Raw genomic sequence first — 22,051 nt, forward strand, 5'->3', positions numbered from 1 at the left:
TGGCACCCACCAATGCCCATTTTTCAAATATCTCCAATTAAAGAGACTTTGAACAAAACTAACTTGGTGAAAATGTTGATGGTTACAATATGGAGAGAAATGGAGGGAGAGATGGGTATAGGGATGGAGGGATGGGTATAGGGATCTTTTCAGTCAGGGAATGGCACTGGAGGTTTAGTGGTAGTCATGCTGACGATTATACACACATAGAGGTGTTAAGATAGATCCCTATAATTATTTAATATTGTAAATTAATGACGAATCAATAAGAAGGAAATTTAATGTTAAAAACTATAGTTTCTATTGATTAAAAAGAGAATGTTAGATGGGACAGTCAGTGCTGTCATTTTTATCTTTATAAAAACATTAGTAAATATGATTACTCTACCCAGCCTAAGAAAACATCGAGAACAAGCATTGTTCAGGGTACAATTCAGAGAAAAGAAAACCCCCTACACTGCTGGGAAACATTATGGAGCTTCTCCAAGAAACTGAAGATAGAACTACCATAATATACAGCAGTCTCATCCTGAGTATCTAAGAAAAATATGAAAACATAAACAGAACAAGTTAAACCCACTTCAATGTTTATAATAGAATTATTAACAATAGCAATAATGTGTCTCTTGCCCCCCCGCCTGGCTGTCTTCACCGGGGCCCCTCGGAGGGGGTGGTTTGAGTCTCCCACCCCCCCAGCAGAACCCCGGCAGCTGAAGACCCCCGGAACCCAGCCACAGCTATGCTCAAGGCCCCTCTCCATATGCTTGGACAAGCGTCACGCATGAAGGAACTGGCAGAGGACCCAGGTGTGTGAACCTGGGGCTGAGATCTCCAAGCCTGCTCAGATCGGGACTGGGCCTCTTCTGCCCAGATCCCCCATTTTCCAGTAGCTAGGAAGTCACACCCACGAACTGCCCCCTGAGCCGTGTAATCTCATCAATGGCCAACATTCAGAAACTATAAAACCAAGCTCTCAGAAGCGTGACATTTTATAGCCTAGTTCTCCCTCTTGGAGAACCTGGCAAGGTACTGAGAGCTTCCTGCCTGCACGAGAGAGCCTGGCAAGCTCCCCATGACATATTCATATGTCAAATACAGTAACAGTGATGGGTCTCATTCTCCTGACCCTGAAAGAGCCTCTAATGTGGCATCGTTGGGAAGGGCAAACAAAGAAAGGCTGCTAAAATCTCAGGGCGAGGATGAATGGAGATGTTACTGGGCCTGCTTGAGCAAATCGACGAACAACGGGATGATAGTGATAGTGACAGTGATAGCAATAATGTGGAAGCCATCAAAGTGCTGAATCTATTGATAGGATGAAGATGTGATATATCTATATGTGGGAATATTATTCAATGATAAAAGGTAAAATTTTGTCATTTGTAACAAAATGGAGGGAGTCTGAGGGAATTATATGAAATAAGCCATAAGGGTAAAAAGATGTGTTGGATGATTTTAACCATGTATACAAGACATAGGTATACAATTAAGGAACAGAACAAGCAAAATGAAATTTAGGCCTGGAAGTTTGGCTCAGAGGTAGAATACATGTATCATATATGAGGCCCTAAGTTTAAATCCTGGCTCTGAAAATAAATAAACAGCTGAAATATAGCTCAGTGGTAGAAAACTAGACTTGTAAGAGTGAGGCCTGAGGGGCTGGAGCAATAGCATAGCAGGTAGGGTATTTGCCTTGCACAGGTCCACCCCGGGTTTGATCCCCAGCATCTCACATGGTCCGCCAAGCACTACCAGTAGTAATTTCTGAGTGCAGAGCCAGGAGTAACCTCTGAGTATCGCTGGTATGACCCAAAAAGCCAAAAAAAAAAAAAAAAGAGGCTGCAGGTTTAATACATAGCACTGAAATAAATAAATGGAAATTTCAGAAAGATGGTTCAAAGAGCTGAGCATGTGATTTGCATATGGGAACCTTGGGTTTTATCCCTGGCACCACATGGTTTCCAGAACACCATCAACTGTGGTCCAAACATGAAAAAAAAATTAAAAATACTGTTGGACATTGATGATTGAACCAAGGTTCCCTGACGGAAAGGAGGACGGCGTGGAGATGAGCTGAGAGAGGTGTAATAAAATATTAGTGGGTTTTATTTTGTAAAAATCAAGTAATTAATTTGCTATGTTTTTACTCAATTCTACCATTTTATCATTGTTGTTAAATAGAGAATGGTAGAGTTTAGCAAAATGATCAGAAAGTAGAAAGTGATAGATTTTTCTATTAGCTATCAGAAATTTCTTTTGTGGCCACAGTTAAAAGTGATAGAAAAATGATGGAATATTTTAGCATTGAAAGAATCCCCTAAAGTGATCTAGGACAATCATGTTGTAATAAACATAAGAAGATTAAGACAAAGTGAAGTTGAGAAACTTACTTGGTTAGAAGCTACAGTTTGGTTAGTAATAGAGCAAAGACCAGAATTCAAGTTTTTATTCCTCAGTTTAGTGTTCTTCTCTTTATTAAATGAAATTTTGGGGAGGAGGATTGCCAACCCTTGACTGTACTCAGGGATCACTCCTTCCAGCTTCGGGGATGATATGGGTGCCAGGGATGGAATCTGGGTCAACTGCATGTTAAGACAAGAGCCCTGCCCATTATACTATCACTCTAGCCCACAGTGCTCTTCCCTTTACACCAGAGCTTACCTTTTTACTTGCTTAATAACTTCCCCTAAATGACATTACCAGGATATTGTGGTCACATAAACTAAGGCCTTCATAAGTGACTAGGAAAGACTCAAAGAGGTAAGTGGTTAAGCAGCAGCAAACAAACTGGAACCAGAAGGTTTAAAGTTCCAATCCTGCCAATTTCCCCTCTATATCTAGGAAACCATTCCTCTAATCTGGTCTGTTTCAATCACATGTTATAAAATGAAGAAGATGAAACCTTCTGGCAAGTGACTTACAGATCTCCAACCAAAAGCAAAGAGGAATCTTTCTATGAATAATGTTCAGGCACGGAAAAGATGAAGAGTAGAATCTTTATCTGGCTAGGAAAGGTCCTTGTGCCTTTCAGCCAATCTTCATATGTGGACACTGGCAAATAGAAGCCCATTATTTGCTTACTTGACAACTGCAAACACAAAGATAACCCACAGCATTCCTTACCTTAAAACGGATATATTTGAGGAGGCCAAATTCTTTCACATACATCCTGAAGTACTCCAGGACCTGGGAGTTGTGCATGAAGTTAGGGAAATGGTCGGGGATGGGGTAGTCACTGAAGCACATCATCTCTTTAGACGTGTTGATGATCACTGATTTGTAAATACTGGCCCTTCCTTCTTCACGATTTTCCTGCAATAAGTAGTGTTTATTGAGACTTGAGAATCAACTTCCTAGTCTGAAAGAAGTCAACAGATGTTTGGAAAGGCACTTCCGGAAGGAGTGCTCATTTGAAAAATAGCTTCCGATATTAGCACCTTTGTGTAGCCCCCTCCCCGAGTCTGAATTGTCATTATGAAAAACAGCATGTGAAGCAGTACAGAATGATGTAGTAGTGGAAGCTACGGACAGTCTTGCAGCTACTGTCTTGGTATCTGAGAGGGTTTGCCTAGGAACAGCCAGCTGCTGTCTAAGAAATAATTCCTTGTTCTGGAACCAGCCAACTCCGAGGAGGTGCAAGAAGAGAAGACTGGTGCAGAGAGATACACTCTGTCCTCAGACATTTTAATTATTCCAGCCAAAATCCTTCTTCTTCTTTTTTTCCAGGGGAAGTTACACATGGTTGTGTTGGGGACTATCCCAGGTCTGTGCTTAGGGAATGCTTAGGCACTTTATGGTGCCAGGGATGGAGCCAGGGTGGACCACATGCATGGTAAGCACCTTACTGCCTGCACTATCTCTCTGGCTCTCAGTGCAAATTTTATTTAAATTTTTTTTTAATTGAATCACTATGAGATAGAGTGTTACAAAACTGTTGATGATTGCTTTTCAGTCATTCCATGTTCCAACACTCATCCTTCACCAGTGTAATTTTCTAGCACCAGTGTCCTCAGTTTCCCTCCCACCCCTTCAAGCCACTCCCTTCCCCTGCCTGCCTCTATGACAGGCACCTCTCTTCTCTCTCTCTCTCTCTCTCATTTGGTTTGCAATACAGATGCTGAAAGGTTATCATATATATCCCTTTACCTTTTTTCAACATGCAGTTTTTGTCCAGAGTGATCATTTCCAACTAATATTGTCATAATGGATCCTCCTCTATCTTAACTACCTTCCATCTCCCACACCATCGACCAACCATTGACCAGTCCTCCTGGCCCATTTTCCCCGGTTGTGGATATTAGTTTCATACTGTTCCAGTGCAAATTTTAAATGTGAGCAAAGAGGACAATAGATATTTAGGTGTCATCTACTTATAAGCAAGAACTGTATGGCTTATAATAGTCTTTTAAATCTTTTATATATTTTATATATTTCAAAGCCTCAGTTATTTCCCCCCCCCCATGTCAAGTGAACCTACAGCTTCATATATGTGAGGCAATGCTGAGCCACATTCCCAACATTTCTAAGTCTCCTCTATAATAAATGCATTGCATTGTACGCCATAATGGGAAAAAAAAGGCCAGATTTTTTTTTGTCTTTCAATGTTGTACTTCAAAGTTGAATACCAATTGAGTTAAGCTCTCAAGAACTGGTCTATCAATATTATTAAACTAAATGAATCCCAGATCATATCTCTGATATTACTCATTTATTTCTATTATTTTCCAAGTCACTTATGCAACAAAAGTTATCTGTGTCAACAATGACAACTGGAACCTTTGAAATACCTGGGCCCCAAGTAAGACTTAGCACTGTCAGCTTGCTATTTTATACAAGAGAGTAGCAGAAGGGCAGAATTGGATCAGAGAGTGGAAAAAGAAACGTCTGCTCCTGAATTTCAATTTTTTCCTACATCAGTAAACAAACATACACCCCTCCCCCCACCCTCTGACTGTACTTCCTGCCTAGGCGTGTGACTCACACATCTGAGTGGGAAGTTCATAGAGGAAAAGAGCGATGGGAGGCTCTGCTTGGAGCTGAAGAGATCGGAGGGCTGGGAGAGGGTGAGAAGAAAGGAGAAAAATGTCTCTAGTTCAGTGAGAGCAGGGAGGACAATGGATGTCCTGTTTCTGGGTCCAAGTCTCTGAACCCCAAGTCTCATGGAATTGTTCTCAACCAGTCTGAACATGGGAATCATCTGGGGCGTCCCAGAAAATACAAAGGCCTGGTTTCTATCCCCAGGTGCTGTATTAATCACTCCTTATCTAATGTGCGGACCAAATTGAGAACTGCGTACGCAGTAATATGCTGACCCCAGCTATCTCATAGCACCTAAGCTGATCTCATTAATATCAAAAGTTCTTTCTCCACACTTCTTAGCTAAATGGCAAGGTGCCTGAAGATGTGCTATGGCCATCTCCACAGCATTTAACAGAGACCAAAGTACAGAAATGTTCAATAAACAATGGTGGGTGTATGTGTGTGTGGGGGGGGTGTATTTAACACATCTGGCAGTGCTTAGGGCTTACTCTTGGCTCTGTGCTCAAGGCTCATTCCTGGTGGTTTTGGAGAGTGCAGGAAACCAAGCCTGGGTCAACTGTGTATAAGGCAAACACCTTAACTCCTATCTCTACAGCTCCCAAAATATTCAATAAACTATTACCATTTTTATTTGTTTTGTTTTGGGGCTACACCCTGGCTGTACTCAGGGCTGAGTCCTGGCTCTGTGTTCAGTAATCGCTCCTGGTGGGGACTGGGGGACACTATGTGGTGCTGGGGTTGGAATTCAGGCCTGCCACATGCAAGGCAAATGCCTTAACCCCTGTCTGAAATCTCCAGCCCCTGTTGATTTTTTTGGGGGGTCACACCTGGCGATGCACAGGGGTCACTCCTGGCTCTGCACTCAGGAATCACCCCTGATGGTGCTCAGGGGACCATATGGTATGATGGGAATTGAACCCGGGTCAGCCACGTGCAAGGCAAACGCCCTACTCGCTGTGCTATTGCTCCAGCCCCAGCCCCTGTTGATTTTGTCTACTGGACAATGCTATCCTCATTTGTTATCTGGAAAAGCTGGGGTAGAAGCCATTGACTACACATCGATTATACATTGGCAGTAACTCAACAGAGAGCTTTATTGGCACCAGGTCCACAAAGTTACATTCTCAAGGATGGGCTGGCATCAGAAAACTATTTCTGAAAGGTCTCCTTTCAGAAGACCTTTGTGATTCTTTGAAGTGCAGCCAAAGCTTAGAACCAGTACTCTATGATTGCCCTTTTCTTCTTGGGCCACACTCAACATTGTTCAGGAGCTATTTCTGGTTTTGTGCTCAGGAGTGAACCCTGGCAGAGCTGGTGGGCCATATTTGGTGCTGTGGATCGAACCACGGTCAGCTACATGCGAGGCAAGTGTCTTAAATCCTGTATACCTCTTGAGTCCCTGTGCTTTGGCATCCATCCAGTTATTTACTTATGTTTTCCTATTTGGGGAAGGAGAGAAGATGTTAAATCTACAATTTAAACAAATCTATTCTGGGGCCAGAATGATAATACAGTGGGTCACATGTGGCCAACCCAGGTTCAATCCCTGGTATTCCATATGATGAGTGAATGGGATTTTGAGTCACTGGCGGTTGGTGTAGTATTGGAATGCTATAGGCCCAAAACACTAAGTATTAATGATATTGCAAATCACGATGCTTAGATATTATTAGAAAAGAAAAAAGCCACACTGAGGCTGGATAGATAGCTCAATGAACTGAGAGTATGCTCTGCATGCAAAAGACCTGCCTCTGATCCCTGGATACCACTGGAGTCAATCCTGAGCACAGAGTTGGGAGTATTCCCCAAGTACTTTTGGGAGTGGTCCCTTCCAACCAAACACAAATTTAAGAAACCCTAGGAATTTCAAAAGTGTAAGTGGGCTAAAGAATATTTAAAAATTATTTCCTGGGGCTGGAGCCATAGTACAGCAAGGAGGGCATTTGCCTTGCACACAGTGGACAGACGTTTGATTCCCAGGTTCCCATATGCTCCTCTGAGCACTGCCAGGAGTAGTTACTGAGTACAGAGCCAGGAGTAAGCCCTGTGCATCGTCAGGTATGACCCATAAAACAAAAAAAAATAATTATTTCCCAGCCTTGAATACATATTACAATTTTAGCATTTCATAAAATGTTAGTCAACTATTCCATTATATTAGAACATGAAAATTCAAAGGATAGGTCTCATTAATTTAGCACCTAAGGTCCACATTTAATTCTAGCAAACAGTAGTGAAGATGGTAATTCAATTGCCAAAAAAGGGGGTATGGTGCACCAGCATGTACCTGTGGGGTGAGTGCATCAGCAGCCTGATGGTGCCTTCAGGCTTCCTGAAACCCCCAAATTGCTGCTGTGCCTTTGGCTGGACCCTAACAACTTGGGACCAAGTTTACCAAGAAATTAAATGGCCAAAAGTTAGGTATGTGGGAGCCATGCCCACAAACCACCTCCAGCTCAGCTATACTAGCTCATTTATTGGCCTTATTTCAGAGATCCATAAATAAACCTCAAAAGAGATCAAAAGCTGCAGTTAATCTTGGACCCACACATGATTGAACAGACTGGGGTAAATCAGGTTGGCCTGTGCCAACCCAAATAGAGCCCCCCAGCAGACACTTGCTTTCACAAGCCAAAATAACCACCATAGCCCTGGCTCCATACTCCACCATACTCCACCGTCTCAGGACGGACCTCACCAAATATCATTTGCTGAAAATTCTGGTATGGGGGTTTTGTGACTGAAATCTCCGGGCTTTCTCAGGGTTGGGATGGGCTACCTTCCCCTGCCTCCCTGTACTTCTGGAAGCCTTGGTAGTCACATCCATACCCCAGAGTGGTCACCCTATTGCAAAGCTACTCCAGCCTTACCGTCCCAATAAAAATGAATGCCCTGAACAAACATAATGACTTCTTAGCACTGGTATTGTAAACCATAATGCACAAAAGGAAAAGGAGAGAGAGAGAGCAAGAAGGGAAGTAGCTCCCATAGAGAGAGGCTGGGGGTAGGGGGTGGAGTGTTGGGGGATGGTGGTGGGGAAATGGGGGACATTGGTGGTGGGAAATGTACAGTCATGGATGGATGGGTGCTGGATCATTGTATGACTGAAACCCAATTATGAACAGCTTTGTAATGGTCTATCTCATGGATATACAATTAAAAATATTTAAAAAATTTAATGTGGAGTTCATGCCCAATTCAATCAGCTTAATCAAAGTCTGAATAAATAGCAGTACTCTTACATTAAAAATAGATTACCAAAAAAAAAAGCCAAAAGCCCCTTGTAAGGGGCTCATAAGAATCATTTGGGTTATAAAAATGTTTCAGATATTAATGTGGTGATGGTTTCATGGGTTTATAAATTTTTCAAACTTTATCAACACCTATACATTAAGTACTTATTATAAATAAATTATACCTTAATAAATTTGATTTCACTAGACAAAAAACCTTAGTGAGGAGATCAAGAATGGATTACGATGAGTAACTTAACATGACGTATAATTCCTGCTAGGAAGCAAGAGGGAGGCAAGTGGTTTCTCTGACTCTATATGGCATGTGGAGGAGAGAAAGTAGAGCAGAGAGAAGAACATGCACATACCAGGAGATCTGAGAAGAAAAACACACTTTCTGACTCTCTGGGACTTGTCCTAGAGGGGAGAAGGGAAAACCTGAGCCAAAGTCGTTCTCAGGTGGTTCCTAGGGGTGAAAGCCCCAGTGAATTACATGAAATAGAGGGTCACAGGGTGGGGGAGAGCAGAGGCCACGTAAGAGGCAAGCAGGGGCAGAGAGGCAGCTCTCAGAAGAAATTCTGGAGGGAAACAGAGCCATATATTTGGTTCCTCGTGTCTAGCACCACATGCTTTACACATTAAGCATAGTGAGAGATAAAAAAATGGTAACTTTCAGTAAGATAGAAATATAGAATTTACCGTATTAAAAGTCATATGAATATGGCCTTTCAAAAATCTTCACTGTATGCAATAGTTTTGGAGCATTGATAACTATAGGTAAATGAGAATGCAGAAAGCAAACCCCAGATAAAGAGGGCTACTACAGGGGGCCAGAGAGATAGCACAATGGACAGGGTGCTTGCCTTGTATGTGGTTGACCTAGGTTTGAGGCCCTGCACCTCATACTGTCCTTCAGTCCTCTCAGGAGTGATCCCAGAGCACAGAGCCAGGAGTAAGCCTTGAGCACTCCTGGCTGTGGCCCCCCAAATCAAAACAAACAAAAAGAGGGCTAGGCTACCAGATCTCTCTGTGTATAAGCTCTATCACCTTGATAGAGCTTATATCTTTGAATGCATATATTTGTTCAGATGTTCAGAAAGCAAAAATTTGTTCCACTGAACAAAAGTCAGAAATTTTTCCAAGAAGACAATTAAAAAAAATTTCAAATGAAATGTTTAGCATGGAACAAGTATAAGTCACACTGGAGATAAAGATCAGAAACCTGACAATCCAGTACAACAGATGATCCCTCCCAGTGTTAATTGATTTCATACTTGATCAGTCGTTGCCAAATCGGACCTAAGTAGGAAGCTTTCCAGTGGCAACAAATGTGAGTCCCACTTCAGCTACTGGGCAGGAACTGATATGTGGTCATTCATGGCATACATAATGTCCCATCCCCACAATAACTCTGAGTGGGCACTGCACACATCTTTTTAAAGATGAGGAAACTGAAGTACATAAGGGCTTAATGAGTGTCCCTCATTGGTGAAGATTCAAGATTTGGGCCAAACTATGCTCTTAACCTTGACACTAGGTTACGGTTGGAATTCTACAGAATTTTTGGTCGCTGACCAGAAACTAGCAGCCTTCCAGTTCATTCCCAGATAGTGATTCTAACAAAAAGCACACGGCTCTGTTAAAGCGGGGTTCATTCCAGATGTGAGGAAGAACTATTATCAAATAGGCCCTAAAGACCGAGCCATGATGTAAAAGATCATAAGACCGTTCATCTGAGAACTCTGCCTTTCCTTTGGAGTCCTTTCCATAGTTTACACCCCATTAGTTTCTATAAAACAGGTATCTGGATACTTCAATACCATCAGTAGCTTTGAAAGTGAATTTAAAAGTAAATACAAAGTATCTCACTATGACAATCAGGAAAAGAGGTTGAAACTAAAATGCTTAATTTGCTTAGTATCATGAAGTAGATATCTTCTGGGGGAGGGTTCCCAAGCACCAATCAGGAGGCTCCGGGGCCCCTCCTGTTGCCAGGGGTTCAATGTGAGGTTCAAAGATTTGATGCGGCTCCAATTGTACTGTGCCAGGGAGCATCAGGTTTCTTCAGGGGCCTACAGGGCTGGCCCCAGCAATGCTCAGGGGAAAATATAGTGCCAGCATTGGCCACATATAAGACACGCTCTTTACCCCAATATTCTCGCTCTCATCCAACTAGATGATATCTCAGTATGGTAAGTTTCAGGACTGAATGTGCAGATTAAAGACAATCTCAGATTAAAACTGAGAAGTGCAAGGTCTAGAAAATCAGCTGCCCGTACCCTTTGCCCTCTACTGAAAACAGGACTTTGAACAGTTGATTTGACTTCTCAGATGAAGTAAAACTTCAAAACAGGGGAGGGAAAAAAAAAAACTTCAAAACAAAAAAGACAGATTTATAGTCTCTTCAAGACCTTGGGTTATCAGAGAATTATCTAATGTGAACCAGAAGCAAAAAAGAGAAAGGAAGGAAGGAAGGAAGGAAGGAAGGAAGGAAGGAAGGAAGGAAGGAAGGAAGGAAGGAAGGAAGGAAGGAAGGAAGGAAGGAAGAAGGAAGGGAACTAGGTAGAAAAGGAAGGGAGGGAAGAAGGGAAAGAGGGGGAGCTTGAAAAGAACCATAAACAGGGCTTCTAGACCAGGACCTGTTAATGCAGGACAAGATCAGCCTCGGGCTGATTTATTTTATTTTTTTTTGTTGTTTTTCTTTTTTTTGGCTACACCCAGCAATGCCCTGGGGTTACTCCTGGCTTTGCACTCAGGAATTACTCCTGGCGGTGCTCGGGGGACCATATAGGATGCTGGGTATCGAACCCTACGTACAAGGCTGTGCAATGGCTCCAGCCACGGATGTTTTTAATCACACTAAAGGTTTCTGATGCGTGTTATTTTGTCAGCCCCTGGGATGGTTATCCTCTCCTAGATAGTAACAAACCTCACTGAAAATGATCTCTGTGTCACTTCTGTGGGCACATGCAAGGAAAATTGAGAGATTCCCCACTCCCATTTTGCTGCCAGCCCAGAGCAAAGTGACCCAAAGAGATCCAGAGGTGAGAGGATCCCCTGGGAAGATAGTGCTGCAGGCATCAAGCAGGCCGGAAGGATGTCGGTGGAATCCACGCTCTACCCTAGCAGATGAGAAAGCATCGTACACGTGGTGACTTTATGCTTATGGTGCACCGAGGAGCCTGATTTACCTGGAACCTCCAGAGCCCTCCGATGTCATCGGATCTTTCAAAGCAGACGGGCTCCAAGCCTTCCTCCAAGCAGCACTTGATAGAACTGAGCCCGCTCACCCCTCCGCCAATCACAGCAATTCTTTTCGGGGTCATGGTTCCGGAGGTCCTCCCCTTCAGCGACAGGGACAGGTCCTACGGAAGAGATGACAAAAGTGAGGACGCACACATCCCTTAAGAGCTTTCCAGACAGACGGCCCTAGAAAGCAGATGAGCGCGGAGAAACCAGATTTATGGACCTCTGCGACTTACACTTGCCAGGTTCAGAGCTGAGAGTTTTGCTGTGGTCGCGGGCTTCACTACTCAGCAGCCGGGAGCTGATCCCTTCTGCAAGGATCTGGAATCTCCCCTGCACTTTTAATTGTTTTTATCGAGAGGTTTAAAGCAACAGCGGGCAAACAGCCAATGGGCGGGGCTACTCCACTCCACCCCTTTCTGCGGCACCCCCTGTACCCAGCGCCTCCTTCCTTCTCCAGGGGCAGAAAAACGTGGGTCAAACCTGCTTTCGAAATCTTCAGCCCACGATCTCTGCTTTCCAGAGGAAGTGCCCAGTGACTTTAGCTTCGGACCAGCTACCCATTCCTCCACCTCCCCTCATCCTCTCCCTTGCAGCCACTTTCAACTTCCTGGTTTTTGTCTTAAAGGGACAAACTCTTCCTGATGAAGGGAAACTTCCCCAATCCCAGAGCAAGTCCAAAAGCCTGAGTGGAAAACTTTTCAGGGCACCTGCTAAAACCGCCCCACCCCCTCCTCCTCACCTCAACCCCCATCTCCCATTATATATCTTTGGTCCTATGTTACTGGGAGAATTTTTTTTTCTTTTTTTGGGTCACACCCAGCAATGCTCAGGGGTTACTCCTGGCTTTGCACTCAGGAATTACTCCTGGCGGTGCTTGGGGGACCATATGGGATGCCGGGGATCGAACCCGGGTTGGCCACATGCAAGGCAAATGCCCTACCCGCTGTGCTATCGCTCCGGCCCCAACTGGGAGAATTTTCTTGAAAACAGCTATATGGAGGCTGGAAAGAGAGAGCCACAGAGTTGGGAGCATAAAGGAGCCCCTCCAGCACCCCCCACCCCATGGTCCCTGAGCCCTGCTATGAGCAATCCACCCCTGGCAAAAAGTGGGAGAGGCCTCTGAGCAGCACCACCTGGTGTGGCGCGCGCGCGCGCGCGCACACACACGTATCTTTGTGCTTGCCTTAAAGTTCTAATTGCAGCAGGGACAAAACCTGTTTTGGGCACCCGATTTTCTCTAAAGCAGAGTGATAGCACAGCAGGTAGTGCGTTTGCCTTGCATTCGGCCCACCTGGGTTTCGATTCCTCTGCCCCTTTCAGAGAGCCTGGCAAGCTACAGCAAGTATCTCACCCGCACAGCAGAGCCTGGCAAGCTCCCCGTGGCGTATTTGATATGCCAAAAACAGTAATAACAAGTCTCACAATGGAGATGTTACTGGTGCCCGCTCAAGCAAATCGATGAGCAATAGGATGACAGTGACAGTAACAGTGATATATATCCAAATGTACAGATCTGTCTACTAGGGTAAGGGAAGGAACGTGGTGTTACTTCTTTAGAGAAGGATAAAAGTTCATGGAGGAGATCAAAGTGCAAACAGATGATGTCAACAAAATTAACATACCCTTACAGGACTTTTCTACCACACAGTAATATGTAAATACAGAAATGCCAAATATTAAAAAAATAGTTTTACCTCTCAGTATCTGTATTGCAAACCATAATGCCCAAAAGTTGAGAGAGAGTATGGGGAATACTGTCTGCCATGAGGCAGTGGGTGGGTGGGAAAAAGGGGTATACTGAAGATATTGGTGGTGGGGAATGTGCACTGGTGGAGGGATGGGTGTTTGATCATTGTGTGATTGTAACTCAAACACAAAAGCTTATAACTATATCTCAAGGTGATTCAATAAAATTTTAAAAAATGTTTTTAGAAATGTCCACGTTTATTTGTTTTTATACTCAGTACTATTTTAGTCATTTTAGTTATTTTTTAAAAAATGGAATCACCTCGGGGCTGGAGCGATAGCACAGCAGGTAGGGTTTTTGCCTTGTACGCGGCCGACCCGGGTTCGATTCCCAGCATTCCATATGGTCCTCTGAGCACTGCCAGGGGTGATTCCTGAGAGCAGAGCCAGGAGTAACCCCTGTGCATTGCCAGGTGTGACCCAAAAAGCAAAAAAAAAAAAAAAAAAAGGAATTACCTTGAGATATAGAGTTACAAAGTTGTTCTTAATTGGGTTTCAGTGGTAGGATGCTCCAAGCACACTTCGTAAAGTGGACTTTTCCTACCACCATTGTCCCCAGTTTCCCTCTCTACACCGCAGCCCCATCCCCTACCCCTGGCCCAGCCTGCCTCTATGGCAAGCACTTTTCTTTTCTCTCTCTCTCTCTCTCTCTCTGTACCCACTCTCCCTCCTTCCTTATATGGTTTGCAACACAGGTACTGAAAGGTTATCAAGTATATTCCTTATCTAGTTTCATTGCTCAGTTCTTGTCCAGAGTGATCATTTACAACTATCATTGTCATTGTCATAGTGGTCCCTTCATTATCCTTACTGCCCACCTCTACTTGTGGCAAGAGTAATAGTCCACCTGGCCCTTGTTTCTACTGTCCTTGGATATTAGTCTCATACTACATTTATTTTTTCATTTAATATAACTTTCTCAAATATCAAATTATGCAGACACCAGCCTAATGACTGTAGACTTTAGTACACTGGCTCACACTTGGATCCACCCATCCCAGTCCCCATTTTGATAGATATAAGGGGGTTGTTGAAGTCAAGGTTGTGGCTGTGACCCATCAGCTCCCTGAGTAAACTTTGCTCTTGATGGTTTGGTGCCAGTAAGGAGAGCTGGATTTCCATTTACTGGCTTCACCTCAAAAGTGTCCTTCTAGGTCAGGTCTACAGTTGGAAGCCTGCCTCAAGGACTGGGGAAGAGGGTAGTAGGGACAGAGAAGGGACCATTATTATGATAATGGTCAGAAGGGATTGCTCCAGATTGGAGATGTGTGCTGAAAGTGGGCAAACAATCAAACATGGTGGCCTCTCAATATCTGTATTGCAAACTATAATGACCCAAAGGGGAGAAAGAGAGAAAGAGAGAGAGAGAGAGAGAGAGAGAGGTGCCTGCCATAGAGGCAGGCTGGGGGAGGTGGCAGGGGAATATTGGTGGTGGGAAATGTACACTGGTGGAGGGATGGGTATTGGATTCTCTTATGACTGAAACTCAATCATGAAAGCTTTGTAACTGTATCTCATGGTGACACGGTGATTCAATTAAAAAATTAGCAAAAATAAAATAAAAGTCCTGAGAAATAAAGGAAGTAAAAAATATTTCTAAATAGTGTCTTTCTAGATCAATGGACAACATTTCTCAGGGCTTCCTTAGTACAGTTCAGGAAACAATGGCTTCCTTCTCCACAACCCCTGTCAACAATTAGGAAAGTACTATCAGAAACACAGAGAGGTTAGATAAGGGGTGGGGGGGGAAGACCACACAGGGAGCCGTGGAAAGGCGTTTCTTTCTGCCTAACTCCTGCTTTTAGTTGAATTGCTTCGATCTGAGTGGTAGTTTACCTTATTTCAACTGCTTTAAAATAATATTGTGAGGGGCTGGAGCAATTGCACAACGGCTAGGGCATTTGCCTTGCATGTGGTTTGATTCCCAGCATCCCATATGGTCCCCTGGGCACCGCCAGGGGTAATTCCTGAGGGCAGAGTCAGGAGTAACCCCTGTGCGTTGCCGTGTGTGACCAAAAAAAAAAAAAAGCTAAAATAAATAAATAACTAAATAAAATAGAATATTGTAAGCATTTTAATATGTATTTTAAATTTTTTAAAATTACATACATGGAATGCAATACTTGTGCAGTAGAAACAAAGTCAAATAGAAAGGAAAATTGAACAAATTAAAGCCTTCCCAATCAGTGAGCTAGGCTGTGGTGTGGGTTGAATGGTTTTGATGCTGGTAGGGGTCCTGGGGTGACTTACTTACGTGAAGAGGGGATGAGAGAGATGACAGCCTCAACAAGGACATCTGCCACTTATCTCTCTGTCCACCTCTGCCACCCTGGGAAGTGGCTGGGGAAATCTCCAGTTTATAAGACTCTGCCATGGGCCTAACACCTTGCAGGAAAGTCAGTTCTAGACCTTACCCAGGTCTTTTGGTTTCTGGCCTTTCTCTCTCAGAAAAGAACTTCAGGAGTTGATTAGCAGTATAACAAGTTTATTGGGTAATAAAGGGAAGCAAGAAGAGAGAAAAGGTAAGATATGTGCTCAAGAAAGAATTTTTTTTTTTAGGATTATCCATATTGTTTTCCAGAAAGGCTGGACAAGTTGGCATCCCGCCAGCAGTGAATGAGAGTCCTTTTCTTTCCACATCTGTGTCAGCACTGATTGTTCTTATTGATGTGTGCAAGTCTCTGTGATGAGACAATATTTCATTGTGGTTTTGAGTTTCATCTCCCTGAAAATTAGTGATTAAAGCACTTTTTCATGTGCCCTTTGGCATTTGTATTTCTCTGAGGAAGTTTCTGTTCATCTCTTCTCTCCATTCTTTGCATCAAAAATTCTCCCCATTTTGGTTTCTTTTTCTTTCTTTCTTTCTTTCTTTCTTTCTTTCTTTCTTTCTTTCTTTCTTTCTTTCTTTTTTCTGTACCAGTGCAATAGACCCAGCAATATCTCCTCTGGGAATATAACCTAGGGGTCCAAAAACACAATTGCAGAAAAGCCACATGCAATCCTATGTTCATTGCAGCACTATTCACAATTACCAGAATCTGGAAACAACCTGAGGGTGTAAGAACAGATAAGTAGATAAAGAAACTATGGTACATATGGTAGACAATGAAATATTACACCACTATCAGGAAAAATTAAATAATGAAATTTGCTTATATATGGATGGACAACGATAGTATCATGCTGAGTGAGATCAATCAGAGGGAGAGGGTCAAATATAGATGATTTCTCTCATTTGCAGGATATTTAAAAAAATGGTATGTAAATAATACCTCAAAACAGTAGAAACAAGAGTCAGGAAGACTGGTCCATAGTAGGAAGGTTTCCACAAAGCAGGATGAGGAGTGCAGTTAGGACAGGGAAAGGACTGCTGTGACAATAATAATCAGTTACTGGGTCCACTAAGGGAGTCCCAGCAACCTCAGGGTTAGTTAGTTTTATTATCCCCATAACTGACTGCCATGGGGTGGGGGATGGGGGATGGTTCCCTTACCCTTTCTGCCTGCTTCAGTGCCTATAACAGACATTGATTTCTCATGGTGCCCAAGGCTGACTGGAAGAACTAGGTCTCTGTGTCCTCCTGAGACCTCCTCCAGGGCATGCGGATGTCATCTCTCTTGCTGCCTTTTCACATGATCTTGTCTCTGTTCCAAACCGAACATACTAACTGTGGCTGTGCCTGAATTTTAATTTTAATAGGACAACAGTCTTTTGGAATAAGGCCCTTTCTCACGGCCTCATCACTTCCTTCTTCATTTCTTTTAAATTTCATTGTGTTATAATGTAGGTAACACTGTTACGCTAGCATTAATGTCTATATTATTGATGTTCAAAGTTATTGGCATTGACTTTTGCCCCTCTGTCCTAAGTGCCCAATACTCTCCACCAATGTCCTTATGTCATTTCTGGTCTCCCTCTTCATCCTTCCCCCCATCCCTCCCCTCACTTCACACTCATTACCTCTTTAAAGGTCTTTTTTCCAAGCACAGCCAGGAGTGATTCCTGAGCACAGAGCCAGGAGTAACCCCTGAGCAATCGCCTGATGTTGCCCAAAACCAAAACCAAAATCAATCAATCAATCAATCAATCAATAAGTAAATGTCTTTTCTTCATACACAATTTCATTTAGTTTCTGGGACTAGTCCCCCTACCCCAAGATATGTCTGAGGACCAGAGTGAGTTAAACTGAGATTTAGTTATGTTTAATATTACCTTTTTTGGTAAATGTAGATGATTTATTGCCTTATTGAAATTGCATTTTGCTCTGGCAGTAGTTTGGGATTTTAATTTTCAGAACTTAACTTTAAAATGAAGTTTCCTACTTACAATCTTCAAGAAATACTTTTTTAAATAAAATTACCTAGAAGGGTGTATTTATTTTATAAGTAATATTTTTGAAAAAAAATCTCTTTTTAGTCTTTGGGCCACACTCAGCAGTGGTCAGGGTTTTCTCCTAGCTCTGTGCTCAGAACCACTCCTGGCAGTGCTTGAGGAACCATGTGGGATTACAGAGGTTGAAACTTGGTCAGCCTCATGCAAGGCAAGTACACTACCATTGTACTATTGCAATCTGGCCCCTATTTTTGAAATACTTTTACAAATAGTTTGGGGCAAAGAAAGCTTAAAGGAAGTATTCCTTGGTTACCAGATATTCAGATACATTATATCGTTTTCTTGGTCATTTGATGCAGATGTATGAAGCCTCATTGTACCTCTAGGAACAATGTTCTAGGAATTTAACATTTAAATTAATTTAAATTTAAATTTAAATTTTAATAGAACAATGTTCTATCTCCAGGAATCTCTAGTCCTCAACTCTTCAGGAGTTCTTTCTTTTCTTTTTGGGTCACACCTATAATGATCAAGGGTTACTCCTGGTTCTGCACTCAGAAATTACTCCTGGTGGTGCTTGAAGGAACATTATGGGATGCCAGGGATTGAGCCTGAGTTGGCTGTGTGCAAGACAGCTCTACCTACTGTAATCCTACTTTTTTTCTTAGAAAGAATTAGACAAAATGAGGGAATGGAGTCATATAGTATAGTGGGTTGGCTGCTTGCCTTACATCCTACCTGATTTTGTTCCAAAGAGTAAAATATGTTCTCTTGTTTTGTTTGTTTGTTTGTTTGTTTTTTAAAGGAAGAATTAAACTGACCAGCACATTCTGGATTATTTGCATTTTTTTTTCTTTTTGGGTCACACCCGGTGATGCACAGAGGTTACTCCTGGTTCATGCACTCAGGAATTACTTCTGGTGGTGCTTGGGGGACCATCAAACCTGGGTCGGCTGTGTGCAAGGCAAACACCCTACCCGCTGTGCTATCCTCCAGCCCCTATGTGCATCATTTTTGTAAATGCAGCAAGCAAACATTATATGAAAATGTTCTAGCCTCCTAACTGGACAAGTATACTGTCAGAATGGTCTGAAAAAATGGTCTGTATTTAGAATTTATTGGCTTTCCAGTGTTCTTTAACAGAAAATGGAAGTAGGGGTGTCCCTTTTTGTCCCAGGGCTTCTCCTCCCACGAGGGATTCCTGCACAATTGGATGGAGACTCAAATCTTCATTGAAATGTGCTCTCAAAAGGTCTTTGGTTTGGGAACCACTTGACTCCACCACGGAGAGTTTTCTGCTCTGTATGCAGTCTAAATGATGGGAGCCTACCATTAGACAGGCCTCGAACACAGTGGGAAGCAATACAACATTCGAGAAAGAAGGGGAAGTGGCTCAAGGGGGGAGTTAGTATCTACTCCCAGTCATCAGTAAAAAGGGTTTTGTTTTTTAATGTGTTTCTTACATTGTTCTTATTTATCAAAATGCCACTTATTTTTTTGTTGTTGTTTTTGGGTCACACCCGGCGATGCACAGGGGTTACTCCTGGCTCTTCACTCAGAAATTACCCCTGGCAGTGCTCAGGGGACCATATGGGATGCTGGGATTAGAACCCGGGTTGGTCGAGTGCAAGGCAAACGCCCTACCCGCTGTGCTATTGCTCCAGCCCCAAAATGCCACTTATTTTTCAGTAGTCCTGATGGTAGATCAAGATAACCTAACAAAAAAGCTTGTGAAAAATAACTTGGTAGGGCCAAGAGCCAAAATAACAGGTAGGAAACTTGTCTTTCACTGGGGCCTGCTTCACAAATGATGACCCCCAAATAAAATAAGAAAGAGAAAAAGTGTTGGTGTTATATTTTCCTCCAAATTTTCTTCCCATTGTGTTCTGGAAAGCCTTTGTTTAACTAGTGGATTCAAAAAATTACCGCCAATCAGAAGGCCTTTGTCATCAAAGTCTCTTTCCTCCTGGGGAATAGAGAGATAGTAGTGAGGAAAAGAGAGATAGTAGAGGAACAAAGAGAGATCATATAGGGCAAAGCATTACCCTGCATGGCTGCCTGCCCCAGTTTGATCTACTGCACTGCATAAGGTCCCCTGAGCACTACCAGGAGTGATTCCTGAGCTGAGAGCCAGAAGTAAGCACTGAGCAATCCCCTTTAAAACTCTCCTTCTGTCTAACTCTTTCCTTTGTGGGGGGGAAGGTTTGGGTCACACCAGGTGATGCTAGGGGATGCTCCTGGCTCTGCATTCAGGAGTTACTCCTGGCAGTGTACTGGGGACTGCATGAGATGCTGCGGATTGAACTTGGAATGGATGTGTGTAAGGAAAACACCAAACCTTCTCCAGCCCCTCTTTCTGTTTAATTTTTTCTAGGGAAAAAAGCAGGATCTTTTTTAATTACCTAAATGCGTCTTCCATGAAATTCCAGAAAAGTTAGCTTCTCATCGTATCCTTCTCCAAGATTTATGGTAGTAGAAAATATAAAGGCTACTTCAGAGCAGCTCATAAAACCCCTCCTGTTTCTATCTGAAACTTGCTTTATTGGGTACTGGAGAAGCTAAAGACTTCCTTTCAATTACTACACTGAACTGTAAAAAAGTCACATTTGAATCTTGGGAGATGATTACAAGTTTCTCAGAGATCCCAGATTTTGAACTGGGTGCAGTGAATGGAGAGATTTAGACCTATTTCCCTTGGGTTGGGACTGAGAAGATGGGTAAACAGAATCTCAGTAACTAATGGGGTGGCAGATATTGGAGCTAGTTATTATAATTTATCTTCCTCCTCTCAGTCCAATAGGTCTGTATCTGGGACTACATTATAAACCTTCCTTGCTAGGACATGGCATCATCTAAGTTCTCATTAAGGAACCAATAAATGATGTACACAACTTCTTTCTAAACTATTAAAAAAGTAATGGCTTGTTGCAATGAATGCATAGCTACTCATTCTCCTTTCCCCCAGATTGGAATACTGACAGCCAGAGAGACCTTTGAGAGATACATACTGAATAATACCTTAGGCCCCCCCCCTTTTTTTTTTGCTTTTTGGGTCACACCCAGCGATGCTCAGGGGTTACTCCTGGCTTTGCACTCAAGAATTACTCCTGGCAGTGCTTGGGGGACCATATGGGATGCCGGGGATCGAACTCGGGTCGGCCGCGTGCAAGGCAAACGCCCTACCCGCTGTGCTATCGCTCTGGCCCCCTTAGGCCCCTTTTTTAGTTGGGTTCCTAAAGGTCTCAGTCTTCTAATCAGATACATCAATCTTAGACTGTTCATGAAAAAACTGCTTTCTTGTTTATGCCATTGAACTTTAAATTTGTTTTTTTGAAGCAATCTAGCTAATTCTAGTAATACTGATCACTTGTATCACTTGTATCACTTCCCATTAATCTTCGATTTGCTCGAGCGGGCACCAGTAATATCTCCATTTGTCCCTGTTGCATACTTGTGTAGCCCAATGATATTTGCTTGCTCCAGGAACAGGAAGAGCCTCAAATAGTTCATTCAGGGTTTTGACAAAGAAGTCTGACCATCTCGTTGGTGGGCAGCCACGCAGTCTTTTTTTTTTTTTTTTTGCTTTTTGGGTCACACCCGGCCATGCACAGGGGTCACTCCTGGCTCATGCACTCAGGAATCACCCCTGGTGGTGCTCAGGGGACCATATGGGATGCTGGGATTCGAACTCGGGTCGGCCGCGTGCAAGGCAAACGCCCTACCCGCTGTGCTATCACTCCAGCCCCCAGCCACGCAGTCTTTTGATGTCCCATAGAATCCAATGGTAACAGCTCTAGTCCAGCAGTTGTCTCTGAATCACATTACATGTCCGGCCCATCTAATTTTTGACGCCTTGGCAAATGAGACAGCGTCCTTGATTCTTGACCGTCGACGGAGGTCAGAACTCCAGATTCCTTCTCTCACTTGAGTGAGACATGATACTCCTAGCATATCTCTTTCGATTCCTCTTTGGGATACCTGAATAGCGTTCTCATCCTGTTTGCGTAGGGCCCAGGTCTCTGAGGTGTACGTTAGTGCAGGAAGAACAGTGCAATAGAAAAGATGTACCCAGAGTCGAAGGTTCTTTGTCCTCTTAACCACCTCTTTGATGCTCTTGAAGGCGTTCCAACGCTGCTCTCTTCCTCCTGCGCAGTTCTGGCGACAAGTCATTCCTCATGTTGAGTTCTCGACCAGGTACACATAGCTGCTGCATTTGGAGGTGTTCGTTCCATTGAGAGCAAATGGAGCATCAGGGACTAGTTCATTTTTCATGAGCATCATCTTGTTGAGATTCAGCTGCAGTCCAACCTTTCCACACTCGCAGTCAAAGTTGGCCAGCATTTGTGCCGCTTAGCTAATGTTTGGTGTTTTGAGAACGATGTCATCAGCGAAGCGGAGGTGGTGTAATTGCCGATCATCTATCTTCATTCCCATTCCTTCCCATTCCAGTC

General features: G+C 43.2%; 1 protein-coding gene across 2 annotated transcripts in view; it reads right to left on the minus strand.

Moving 5' to 3' along the window:
- The window catches only part of FMO5 (flavin containing dimethylaniline monoxygenase 5), a 31,502-nt gene extending 19,394 nt beyond the window's left edge, over positions 1–12,108 (minus strand). The window contains exons 1-3 of one of the 2 annotated variants that reach the window (XM_055140465.1): positions 12,003–12,108; positions 11,465–11,638; positions 3,124–3,312 (exon numbers count right to left, since the gene is read on the minus strand). In XM_055140465.1, the coding sequence (XP_054996440.1) occupies positions 3,124–3,312; positions 11,465–11,599 (324 nt within the window). In that variant the 5' untranslated portion in view covers positions 11,600–11,638; positions 12,003–12,108. Of the gene's footprint in view, positions 1–3,123; positions 3,313–11,464; positions 11,639–11,755 lie in introns of both variants that reach the window. The other variant, XM_004619171.3, reaches the window with a different exon arrangement.
- Positions 12,109–22,051: the final 9,943 nt, after the last annotated feature.

This window comes from Sorex araneus, chromosome 5 (genome assembly GCF_027595985.1).
Source record: "Sorex araneus isolate mSorAra2 chromosome 5, mSorAra2.pri, whole genome shotgun sequence".
NCBI classification, from domain to species: domain Eukaryota; kingdom Metazoa; phylum Chordata; class Mammalia; order Eulipotyphla; family Soricidae; genus Sorex; species Sorex araneus.